Source organism: Polypterus senegalus, chromosome 8 (assembly GCF_016835505.1).
Source record: "Polypterus senegalus isolate Bchr_013 chromosome 8, ASM1683550v1, whole genome shotgun sequence".
Lineage (NCBI taxonomy): Eukaryota > Metazoa > Chordata > Cladistia > Polypteriformes > Polypteridae > Polypterus > Polypterus senegalus.
Window position 1 is genome coordinate 88,519,249 of NC_053161.1, and position 13,710 is coordinate 88,532,958.

At 39.4% G+C, this 13,710-nt stretch overlaps 1 protein-coding gene across 1 annotated transcript in view; it reads left to right on the forward strand.

Moving 5' to 3' along the window:
* cftr (CF transmembrane conductance regulator) overlaps positions 1–13,710 on the forward strand; it is a 135,151-nt gene that overhangs the window by 22,791 nt on the left and 98,650 nt on the right. Inside the window, exon 4 of the mRNA XM_039761403.1 lies at positions 12,936–13,151. Coding sequence (XP_039617337.1) covers positions 12,936–13,151 — 216 coding nt within the window. The remainder of the gene's footprint in view (positions 1–12,935; positions 13,152–13,710) is intronic.

The following is a 13,710-nucleotide window of genomic DNA, read 5'->3' on the forward strand; positions in this document are numbered from 1 at the left end:
TTTAAATTTATATAGGGTGATGTTGTGTCTGTTATTGTTTCGTTTTTTTTTTTTTCCAAATAAACGCAGCTAATATTTCAAGTATACACATCAAGGACTTGCATGAGAGAACAAAGCTCTCCCCAGAAAACAAAATATGTTTGTGTGGGCCTGGGCAAGGGTCTTCTTAATGTATAGGCACAGCCCCAGGAGCATAGGGGCCCACAAAGTTTCGGATGCCTATGTATGTTTCTGTTTTGCTATTAAAACAGGACCCCAGTACACTACTTTGCCTGGGGGCCTATGATGCTGGTAAGACAGCCCTGGGTAATTCGATTCTCCTTCAGAGAAAAAATAATGAAGACATATCAACACCAAAGATACTGACACGTGGGGCTGATGACTTTTACGTTACTTAAAATGGTTCACTTATTTCAGATTTATAGGTCCCAGGCTGTCTCTTAGGTTTACCAATCATATCTGTATGCTTTCTTAAGCTTTTGGTGAAGAGTATACAGCCAAAACATGATGTCTTTAAACTTCTTTCCTTTCAATGTGGAAATAACCTTTAATACTACTATTGCTTATAGAGTAGGGGTACCGACTATTAGAACATTAGAACAATCTAGACGAGAACAGGCCATTCAGCCCAACAAAGCTCGCCAGTCCTATCTACTCATTTCTTCCAAGAAACCATCAAGTCGAGTTTTGAAAGTCCCTAATGTCTTACTGTCTACCACACTACTTAGTAGCTTATTCCAAGTGTCTATCGTTTATTGTGTAAAGAAAAACTTCCTAATGTTTGTGCAAAATTTACCCTTAACAAGTTTCCAACTGTGTCCCCGTGTTTTTGATGAGCTAATTTTAAAATAACAATCTCGATCCACTGTACTAATTTCCTTCATAATTTTAAACACTTCAATCATGTCACCTCTTAATCTTCTTTTGCTTAAACTGTAAAGGCTCAGCTCTTTTAATCTTTCCTCATAATTCATCTTCTGTAGACCTGGAATCAGTCTAGTCGCTCTTCTTTTGACCTTTTCTTTTCTTTGTTAATTTTATTGATTTTATTGAAATCACACAACATTCCATACAAATAGATCAATTTTACAAGAATAGGATTGAAAAAAATCAACCCCCACCCCTGAGAAAGAGAGCATGGGCAGAAGAATAAAACTTAAACCTAGTAAAAGTAAGTAAATAGATAAATTAATAAGTTAATATAGATAAATGGAGAAGAAAAAGAATAAAAAAGAGAATGGGGGGAGAATCTGCTTCCTCAGTGCTTTAAAAGCGTATTCTAAAATGTTATTGATTAGATCCTGCCAGGTTTTCAAAAATTTCTGCACAGACCCTCTAAGTGAGAATTTGATTTTTTAAAATTTCAAATAGTATATAACATCAGTTACCCACTGACTTAAAAGGGGAGAGTTAGGATTCTTCCAGTTGAGCAAGATAAGTCTGCATGCCAATAGTGTAATAACAGTTTGTTTGTCCTTCTCCACTTTAAGCCCATCTGGGAGTACACCAAACACAGCTGTTAATGGGTTACGAGGGATTGTAAGACCAAGGCTGTCTGAAAGGCATTTAGAAATGTTGGTCCAGAATGATGTTAATTTGGCGCACTCCCAAAACATGTGACCCAGTAATGCTGGAACTTGATTGCAGCGTTTGCAGGTTGGATTTTGCCCTGGAAACATTTTGGACAATTTTAAGTGAGACAGATGTGCTTGATATATAATTTTGAGTTGAATAATTGTATGCTTTGTGCATATGGAGCTCAAGTGAATTCTCTGCATTGCTACCTTCCACTCCTTTTCTGAGATGTTGAGTGAGAGATCCTTTTCCCATTGTCCTCTTGGATCTTTGAAAGGGAGGGACTGTAAAATGGTTTTATAAATTGCAGAGATGATGTCTAAGTCCTTGAATCTGATGATCAATATAGTTTCCAGCATAAAGGGAGGTGGGAGGTGAGGAAAATTGGGCAGGTTCTGTTTAACACAGTTTCTAATGTGAAGACAGTGAAAGAAATGTGTTGCTGGAAAGTTAAATTTAGAATGTAATTGTTCATAGGATGCAAAGACGTTGTCTATGTATAGATCTCTAAGTGATTTAATCCCAAATGTTTTCCAGACATTAAAAACTGCATATGTTTGTGAGGGTTGATAAAGGCGGTTCTTGTGCAGAGGTGCCACCAATAAAAGATTCTCTAGTTTAAAATGCTTCCTACACTAGTTCCATATTCTGAGTGAGTGAAGCACAATTGGGTTATTAGTATTTTGGCGATAATATGCATTTATTGGGGTGCAAAGCAAGGAATATTAAGAGGAACTGCAGGATTTTATTTCTATTGCAGACCAAGTCTGTATATGTTCATCTATTTGTGTCCATGTCCAGGTTTTTATAGTTTGTATGCTTGCTGCCCAGTAGTAAAATTGAAAGCTAGGCATAGCCATGCCACCTTCTGCCTTAGGTCTTTGTAGGGTCGCTCTTTGGATACGTGGATGTTTTGAATTCCAAATAAATGTGGTTATTGTTGAATCTAATTTCTAAAAAGAACGATTTATTGATGTATATTGAAATATTTTTAAATAAAAAGAGAAGCTTAGGGTTATTCATCTTGACAATATTAATTCTTCCAGCAAAAGTGAGATGAAGGGTTAATAAATAGTTTTATGTTGACTTGTGACATTTACTCATAGATATTTAAACTGATCTGCGATGATAAAAGGGAAGGTGTCCAATCTAATATTGTGTGCTTGAGAATTCACTGGAAAGAGCACACTTTTAGTCAAATTAATTCTGAGACCAGAAATCTTTTGAAATTCTGTAAGTGCTGTTAGGACTGCAGGCACAGTATTTTGTGGGTCTGATATATACAGTACCATATCATCTGCATATAGAGAAATTTTCTGTTCAAGTCCTACTGTGATAATCCCCTTTATCTCATAAGCATTTCGACAGTGAGCTGCCAATGGCTCAATGGCGACTGCAAAAAGTAGTGGTCACAAGGGACATCCTTGTCTGGTACCACGTTCTAGTTTGAAGTGGTCTGAATTAATGTTGTTAATACAAACTGAAGCTTCTGGATTGGTATACATTAGTTTCATCCATGCACAAATGTTCGGGCCAAACCCAAATTTCTCGAATGTAATGAAAAGGTAGTTCCATTCAATCATATCAAATGCTTTTATTCAGAAGTGAAATTGGTCTGTATGATGCACATTATAATACGTCCTTATTTTGTTTAGGAAAGACAGTGATTAATGCTTGACGAAAAGTTTGAAGTAGAATTTTATTGTCTCTAGCTTCTGTGAATGATGCTAATAGGAGGGGAGCTAGCTGAGTGGAGAACTTCTTATAAAATATTGGGGCCTGCTGCTTTCCCACTCTGAAGTGACTTTATTGAATCTAATAATTCTGAAAGTGGCAACGGTTTATCCAATTCCTCTGCACTAAGAGTATCTATTTGTGGTATCTCCAATGCATCCAGAAATGCATTAGATTGTGTCTTGTCTTCTGTACACTCAGTAGAATATAAGGATTTATAGTAGTCTCTAAATGTGTGCATTATATTTTTATGGTCAATGATTATGTCTCCGTTTCTGTTGGTAATTGCTGGGATTGCGTTGTGAACTTCTTGCTTGTGGATTTGTTGAGCTAAAAGCTTATTAGCTTTCTCTCTGTGTTCATAGTAATGATGTCTGGATTTATAAATTAGTTGTTCAGTTTCTTTAGTTATCAAGAGGTTGAGTTCTGAATGCAGAGCCAGCCTTTTTCTATGAAGAGCCTCACTTGGACACCTGGCATGTTCTTGATCTATTCTAGTAACTTTGATTGTTAGCTTTAATACTTGCTTAGTTACTTTTAGGGATAATTTTTATAATTTGTTCTTCTGACCTTTTCTAGTGCTGCCATGTGTATAGCCTGGAGACAAAAACTGCACACACTACTCCAGATGAGGCCTCAACAGTGCATAATAAAGGTTGAACATAACCTCCTTGGACTTGTACTCCATCGTGCTATATAACCTAACTTTCTGTTTGCCTTCTTAATGGTCCACTATGACTCCTAAATCCTTCTCATAAGGTGTACTCTCGATTTTCAGACAGCCATTGTTTATTCAGACATAACATTTTTACTTCCTGTGTGTAATACTTATATGTGGGCCACAAATCTGCCCAAGCCTGTATGCTATCCAAGTCCATCTGTAGTGATGCAAAGGATTCCAAATTATCTGCTAATCCACCTATCTTGGTATCATCTGCAAACTTAACCAACTTGTTACTTATATTCCTATCTAAATCATTTATATATATTAAAATAGCAGTGGCCCTAGCACTGACCCCAGTGGAACACCACTCTTAACATCGGCCAGTTCTGATGAGGTTCCTCGCACCATCACCCTCTGCTTCCTGTGTCTGAGCCAATTCTGCACCCATCTAAAAACATCACCCTGAACTCCCACTTCTTTTAATTTGCCAACCTCTCATGTGGCACCTTATCAAATGCTTTCTGAAAGTCAAGATAAATAATATTGTTGATTGTGATGTCAGTACATTGCCATTTTAACACTTGCTGCCATTTTGGAATTTTTCCCTTTGTTGCAGCTGTATTGTTGTTGTTGACATGATTCCCTTGCGATCACATGTTCATGCCACGCGCAATCACTACGACACTATTTAGGTTAGTATCACAAGTCTGGCATCCTCTAACTTTGTGGATACAAAAACAAAAATATTTGCAAGAGTTGCTCTGCTTTAGAAACTTTACATAATGACTTTCTGGGAAGATGTTTCTGGTTTTATTTTTGGATTACATATTTGATTTAGTCTCATGAAAGTTAGTCTCCTTGGTTTTGAACCCTGATAGTTTGAAGATTAATTTCAGGGAAACAATCTGTAGCTGAACAGAGTTAAAATGCAGTTAACGGGGAACTTTGGGTGATACTACCAAAGAGTGGTGTCATTGGTTAGAGGAGACTGAGCATCCGTTATGTACCAATCAGAAAAATCTGGTGCACTGTTTTTCAAATCTGCTAAATGTCTGAATGCTAGGTAAGCCGGAAGGTGCATATTTTTCAGCAGATTTTATTTTCCCGTACATAGCAGAGACGTAAAATGGTAAAGCTATTGCCCTTTCAAGGGAATTTTGACCCAGAAAACAACTTAGCAACCTGAGTTGTTGGGTGCCCTGGTGATTTAAAAAGTTTGAGCTGCTCAGACCTCTGACTCCTCAGCTTTAATCAGTTTCCATTGTTTTTTAAGCTTCATTCTCAAAGATTCTCTGAGTCTCATCGATAGTCAGGGTCAGGGGAGTAGCGACAAGGAAGCTAAATTCCCTGGGGCTCTGAACTGAGAGGGAGGCCCTGAGGGTGTCTGTTTTCCTAAGTAGTAACTGCAACGCCAAATATTTGGGAACCCTCCTTGAAGCATGGCGTCAGCACACTGCAATGATACAAGTGGAAGCCTCCTAAGTGGGGCCCCAATCTAATCTATGAGAGAGTTTGAATGTTACTTTTTTAATTAATATTGAATGTAATCAGAGATGTTTTCATAAATCATTAAGATGATCTGGGCGGCACAGTGGTAGTGCTGCTGCCTCGCAGTAAGGAGACCACAGTCCAAACTGTGGGAGGAAACCCACGCAGTCATAGGGAGAACATGCAAAGTCCACGCAGGGAGGACCCGGGAAGCGAACCCAGGTCTCCTAACTGCAAGTTTCAATAACTGAAGTGTCCATGTTATTCCTGAATGGCCAACTATTGTAGAGGAACTTGCCCCATTCAAAACTTCACCTCTTACTACCTCAGCAGAACACAAAGCAGTGCGCTTATCCTCTGAGCCTTAAGCACATTAACGTTAGGTTTAATGCAAAGTGGGAGCTAGTTAGTCTTTGGCCTTGGAATTCCTGTAGATTTCTGAAGCATCTTGCCCTTGGAGTTTGAAAGTTTTTAAAATGTTTCTCAGTCCTCCCTGGCCATCCTAGCACAGCATCAGACTTATTAGAGAACAAATCTATATATATTTATGTATTACTTAGATATCTGTGTTGTGTAACTGCTATGGCCTTTGGAAGGGGTGCTCTTGCAGTCACCATATAATTTCATATAATGAAAGGAAGGTTTTATTACAACCAAATAAATAAGGATACATGACTTTGAAGGCAGAACACAACAAATGAGGTGGTAAAGTAAAAGCTCAATTGTCTAAACCTTCAACCTTTCTTACTTCTTGCATCTCTTGTCTTCTCCTTCCCTGTACCAAGTGAAATCTCATCTACACTCCCCCCAATTCAATGTTTACCAGTGCAGTGGCCACTGGCCTCATTGATACCCTGGACCACTTCTGAGGTCACTTCTAGTCTCCTCAGAAGTATCTCTGGGTTAGGCATAACCCTACCAAACCCCCGGGGTTGTCTTCCTAGAGCTCCGTCTAGTGGCAAGATTGCCAGATCAGACAAACCTTCAACAGCGGCCTCTTCCTGCCAGCAGTTACATTGCTGGGAAATGGCAGACCACCCCACTACCCTCCCTCTATATTTATATCCCTTTGGATGCTTTTGCCTGCATCTCCACCTGTTATCCCTGCTGGGGCAGGTTACGCTTGGCCCTATGTCTGGGATGTGTTCCTTCACCTGTTCATATAGAGACCCTGACCCTGAGCACCTTTACAGTGCATATTGATTCATTCTTACTTATTTGTTTGTTATACCATTTATTCATTCTCATTCTTTTCTATTTCTAAATTGTTTTTTTTCTTGCAACTTTTTCTCTAAAATCTTGTGAAGCACTTTGAGTTACATACTTTGCATAGAAATATGCTATAGAAAAAAATGATTTTTTTCATGGATTTAAAGCATTTTTGCAAAAAAGAGTTAGGAGCAAGTTATTATTAAACACAAAAATTTACAGTTTTCTATTGATTTAAAACAAATGGTCACCACAATTATATAAACTGAGATGATCCATTCATTACTAATGAACACAAGAGTCTGAGCTAAACAGGGCCAACATGAACTGAGCTCCATGTTTTTAGAGTCTGCAAGGAACATTCAAGAGTTCCAAGTTCAATGTCTGGCTTGGACGATCAAGGTCTCTCCTGGCCGCAAGATCCAAACAGGATAAGCTGGAGAGGTGTCAGTTTTAAATGAAGGCACCAGGGCTTGTGTTTTTAAATGGGTTTCCAGCACTGTGTTTTTTTAACCTCTTTTATTAGATTTTCTATTCATTGGATTTTAACCTCCACAGACACTTCCTTTTAATCAGATTATTTATTTATTTAGAACTTTGCACTGCACTTTGGGACACAGCTTTGTTTAGATGGTTTGTAATATAAGTACTGAAGACTCTTTCACCATTCTCTTGCTTGGTGTGTTTCTCCTCATCTGCTCAGCTCATCCTGGTCATGACTATCAATGGTGTCGGGTTCAACAGGCTCCCAAAATGGAAGAGGGAGCATGGAGCCAACCCACACCATCACACTCCTGAACATTAGGAAGGAAACTGTTTCACATCATTCATGTTGAACAGAGTTGTTCCTTAGTTTAGGCATATAATCAGACAAATATCACATTTAGAAATAAAATATATTATTAAAATTAGTCATTTTGAAAACTTTGATTTTAGATGGTAATTGATTATATCTGCTTATTATTTCTTTTCACATATTCAGTTTTCAGTATTCTAACCAAGTTTGCTTGCAGCTATTACTATAAAATAGCATCTTTGCAAAAAAAAAAATAGTTGTACAGTATATGGTTAATAATGTACACTCTCAGTGTAAGGCAGAATGATTAGTTTACATGAAATAACACAGGTACAATAGATGATAGTGATAGATAACATTGTTTTGTAAACATGATCACCACCAAAATGATGTTTACACATTAATATAGCTGTTAAACTCAGCGTGAAAAGGTCATTACCTGACGCTAACATATTTTAAGTTCCTTGTGAAAGAAGCTTAAAAAGATTACGATATGTGCACTACATTCACTATTGTAATTACTTCTAACTGACATTTTCATAGAAGAGTATATTATATTATATATTATAGATAGATAGATAGATATATTATAGATAGATAGATAGATACTTTATTAATCCCAAGGGGAAATTCACATAATCCAGCAGCAGTATACTGATACAAGAAACAATATTAAATTAAATAGTAATAAAAATGAAAAAAATTAAAATAAAATTAATGTTCGCATTTACTCCCCCGGGTGGAATTGAAGAGTCGCATAGTGTGGGGGAGGAACGATCTCCTCAGTCTGTCAGTGGAGCAGGACAGTGACAAAAGTCTGTCACTGAAGCTACTCCTCTTTCTGGAGATGACACAGTTAAGTGGATGCAGTGGATTCTTAATGATTGACGGGAGTTTGCTTAGTGCCCGTCGCTCTGCCACAGATGTTAAACTGTCCAACTTTAATCCTACAATAGAGCCTGCCTTCTTAACAAGTTTGTCCAGGCGTGAGGCGTCTTTCATCTTTATGCTGCCACCCCAGCACACCACCGCGTAGAAGAGGGCACTCGCCACAACCGTCTGGTAGAACATCTGCAGCATCTTACTGCAGATGTTGAAGGATGCCAACCTTCTCAGAAAGTATAGTCTGCTCTGACCTTTCTTACATAGAGCATCAGTATTGGCAGTCCAGTCCAATTTGTCATCCAGCTGCACTCCCAGATATTTAAAGGTCTGCACCCTCTGCACACAGTCACCTCTGATGATCACAGGGTCCATGAGGGGCCTGGGCCTCCTAAAATCCACCACCAGTTCCTTGGTCTTGCTGGTGTTAAGGTGTAAGTGGTTTGAGTCGCACCATTTAACAAAGTCTTTGATTAACTTTCTGTACTCCTCCTCCTGCCCACTCCTGATGCAGCCCACAATAGCAGTGTCATCAGCGAACTTTTGCACGTGGCAGGACTCCGAGTCATATTGGAAGTCTGATGTATATAGACTGAACAGGACCGGAGAAAGTACAGTCCCCTGCGGCGCCCTGTATTGCTGCACACGATGTCAGACCTGCAGTTCCCAAGACGCACATATTGAGGTCTGTCTGTAAGATAGTCCACAATCCATGCCACAAGGTGTGGATCTACTCCCATCTCAGTCAGCTTATCCCTAAGGAGCAGAGGTTGGTTGGTGTTGAAGGCGCTAGAGAAGTCCAAAAACATAATTCTTACTGCACCACCGCCTCTGTCCAGGTGGGAGAGGGATCGATGAAGCATATAGATGATGGCATCCTCCGCTCCCACCTTCTCCTGGTATGCGAACTGCAGAGGGTCTAGGGCGTGACGGACCTGTGGCCTCAGGTGGTGAAGCAGCAGCCGCTCCATGGTCTTCATCATATATACACTGTAAATATATATATATAAAGAGAGAAGCAAAGGTCTGTGATATGGATCCATCCATTGTCCAACCCGCTGAATCCGAATACAGGGGTCTGCTGGAGCCAATCCCAGCCAACACAGGAACCAAGGGTGCCAACTCACCGCAGGACACACCAAGCACACACACTAGGACCAATTTAGAATCACCAATCCACCTAACTGGCACATTTTTGGACTGTGGGAGGAAACCCACGCAGAGACGGGGAGAACATGCAAACTCCACGCAGGGAGGACACGAGAATTGAACCCGCGTCTCCTAACTGTGAGGCAGCAGCGCTACCACTGCACCACCGTGCTGCCTGTGATGTGGATTGTACTGTATATTTATATAATACCATTACCCTCCAAAACCCACCATACTAACCGACCCCTCTTATATATTCTTATATATATAAGAATAAATGATTATTTTAATATAAGTGATTCAATTTCTCTGTTTGAGGATTTCTAGCTATACATAAACTGCTCAAAAAAATGAAAGGAACACTTTGAAAACACATCAGATCTCAATGGGAAAAAAATCCTCCTGGATATCTATACTGATATGGACTGGGTAATGTGTTAGGAACAAAAGGATGCCACATCGTTTGATGGAAATGAAAAATATCAACCTACAGAGGGCTGAATTCAAAGACACCCTGAAAATCAAAGTGAAAAAATGATGCAGCACACTAGTCCATTTTGCTGAAATTTCATTGCAGCACCTCCAAATCGTACTCAGTAGTTTGTATGGCCATCGTGTGCTTGTATGCATGCCTGACAAAGTTGGAGCATGGTCCTAATGAGTGTCCTGGGAGATCTCCTTCCAGATCTGGGTAAGGGCATCACTGAGCTCCTGGATAGTCTGAGGTGCAACCTGGTGGTGGATGGACAGACACATAATGTCCCAGAGGTATTCTATTGGATGTAGTTCAGGCAAGTGTGGGGGCTGGGAACTGACTGCATACTCTCACCACATGAGGCCGGACATTGTCGTGCACCAGGAGGAACCCAAAACCCACTGCACCAGCACAGAGTTTGACAGTGGGTCTCAGGATTTCATCCTGATACCTAATGGCAGTCATGGTGCCATTGTCTAACCTGTAGAGGTCTGTGTGTCCCTTCATGGATATGCCTCCCCAGACCATCATTGACCCACCACCAAACCGGTCATGCTGAATGATGTTACAGGCAGCATAATGTTCTCCATGGCTTCTCCAGACCCTTTCACTTCTGTCACGTGCTCAGGGTGAACCTGCTCTCATCTGTGAAAAAGCACAGGGCACCAGTGGTGTACCTGCCAATTCTGGTATTCTATGGTAAATGCCAATCGAGCTACATGGTGCCGGGCAGTGAGCACAGGGAAATCTAGAGGACATTAGGCCACCCTCATGAAGTCTGTTTCTGACTGTTTGATCAGAGACAGTCACACCAGTGGCCTGCTGGAGGTCATTTTGTAGGGCTCTGGCAGTGCTCATCCTGTTCCTCCTTGCCCAAAGGAGCAGATACTGGTCCTGATGATGGGTTAAGGGCCTTCTATGGTCCTTTCCAGCTCTCCTAGACTAACTGCTTGTCTCCTAGAATCTCCTCCATGCCCTTGAGACTGTGCAGGGAGACACAGCAAACCTTCTGGCAATGACACGTATTGATGTGCCGTCCTGGAGAAGTTGGACTACCTGTGCAACCTCTGTAGGGTCCAGGTATCGCCTCATGCTACCAGTAGTGACACTGCCTGTAGCCAAATGCAAAACTAGTGAAGAAACAGTCAGAAAAGATGAGGAGGGAAAAATGTCAGTGGCCTCCAACTGTTAAACCATTCCTGTTTTGGGGGTCATCTCATTGTTGCCCCTCTAGTACATCTGTTGTTAATTTCATTAACACCACAGCAGCTGAAACTGATTAACAACCCCCTCTGCTACTTAACTGACCAGATTAATATCCCATAAGTTTCATTGACTTTATGCTATACTCTGATTAAAAAGTGTTCCTTTAATTCTTTTGAGCAGTATATATATATATATATATATATATATATATATATATATATATATATATATATATATACATATATATATACAAACACACACGTACAAATACTGTATATATAACTTATACATGTCAGTGTTACATCCTTAAGTACTGGAATAGCCTAGTCAAAACTGCTGCTTTTCTTTGTATACTCCAGCTTGTATTTGATAAGAAAACTCAAACATGAAACAGAAGTTCAAATTAATGCTGATTATGATGTTCTTTTGGCCTCATTTAGCTGTGACCTTTGGCATAGTGCTATTGCTTGTCAAAACTGAAATTGCAGTTCAGTTTAAAATCCTCCTTTTGAATATTTGTTATTTCTTAAATGTAATCAGTATCAGGTAATAAGTAAAACAACCTTGATGAACTTTACAATTAAAAAGCAATTATAAGGAATGTAACTGGACAGTACTTGAGGTAGCAGGGCTGAGGCTTTGTTTAGTGCTGTTTCTGAAAGCTCCACTGGGGTAAGCCATTTGCACGTGTTAGTGGCCTCAGGCCTTGGAGAACCTGGCCAGGCACGAGCTGCTGTTGCTGCAGGGTATAGCCACAGTGGTAAGTTGCTAAAGGCATCAAAGAAGCAGACAACATTTAGGAATCTCTGCCCATACTTCATTTTATACAGACGTGCCCAAGGGTATATAACTGCTTCAGTCCCTTCCTAGATCAACATTTTGAGTGGTTAAACAATGCTACATGCAAATTTCCTTTGCTTAACAATAACGTACACACATTTTCAGTGGTTAAACAATAGTATTTTGGCTAACTCTGAAGAAGTATATATATGTCATTGTATGCTAATTAGAGACCTTTAATTTTCAAATCAAGTACACACAAACATTTTCTAAGGAAGCAGGCAGTTGTTTTCTCACAGTACAGTATGTTGATGAGATACCAATCAAAGCAGGTGACTCTATAGCAGTAAATATTTAAGTCCTGTAAACAAAGCGCCTTAAGCATGGGAAAGGCACTTTATGAATAAAATGTGTTATTAACATTATAATTATTATTAGCTCTCATCAGGAAACTATAACAGAAATATTCAGAAAATTCGCCTTTTCACGTATCACCCCAGTCTCAAACAAAGGGAACCTAAATGCCCCTTTCATCTATTGGCTTTTACATTTGCTATTTACACGTTTTTTTTTGCCTAAGAGCAACACATAGAAATGTCCATTTCTTTAAAACACTGATTTCTAGCCCATTACGCATGCTTTTTTTGTTGACACTACATTTGCTTAACAGACATGAGAATGGACATGTGTGTATATCACCTCTGTGATGGGCTGATATTTCTTAATGATGCTGTTGGAAGAGCATTCAGCTCCTAAGTCGCTGCATTTCTTACAGCAAGTATGAAAGAGAAGGACATGAGACACATCGTTAACATACTATAATTATTAATATACTCCAGCCAACCCTAGGTGGGGTAACAGAAAGATTTCTTGCAGTATGCTATATTTTATTACAACCTCTCTTCATGAAGAAAACTATTGTTTTGTTTCTTATCATACCTTTTTGTTTTAATGTGTGTGTGTGTTTTTACCTACAGGAAGTCACAAAAGCTGTCCAACCCCAGCTCCTCGGTAGAATAATAGCTTCTTATGATCCAACAAATGTAAAGGAGAAAGAAGAAGGATTTTACTATGCTCTTGGCTTGTGCTTACTCTTCATTGCAAGAACGTTGCTAATTCATCCGGCTATCTTTGGACTGCATCATCTCGGAATGCAAATAAGAATTGCTTTGTTTAGTTTGACATATAAAAAGGTAAGCTTTCCTTTTGTTTCCATTTTCAGCTTCTCAACTTGAAACAATACGTTAATTCTTTTGCATGCCTTGGGCATGTCTTGTTACTAGCTGTCGACTTATCTGTCTATGTTTCCACATTCCCCAGTGATCTGACTCTTATTTGCATCATTGAATCCTCCTTTAAAGAATGCCACTATTGATTTAGATGTCACATCAGCATATCAGGTGTTCATTTCTACCCAAAAGCCCACGTTTTGGGTAAAATATGGTAATTTTTGCAACAGAGGCGACTGAAGAGTACAGACTGATGATATCAGCTTTTTCAGATATACCTTCCTTTTGAAGTAAAACTACAAGTTTAATTGCTAAACAAAACAGCAGAAACGCATTACTTAATTTAAAACATATGTATGCATTAATTAACTGGGGCCCACCATTGGTTCTTAAACTCCTTGTTGGACATACTAGACAATTCAAAAAATACATTATTGTTACTAATTAACTTTAAATGTGCTATTGTTTTATCTCGTGGGTGGCACAGTGGTTAGTGCTGCTGATTCAGATTCCCATGCCTGGT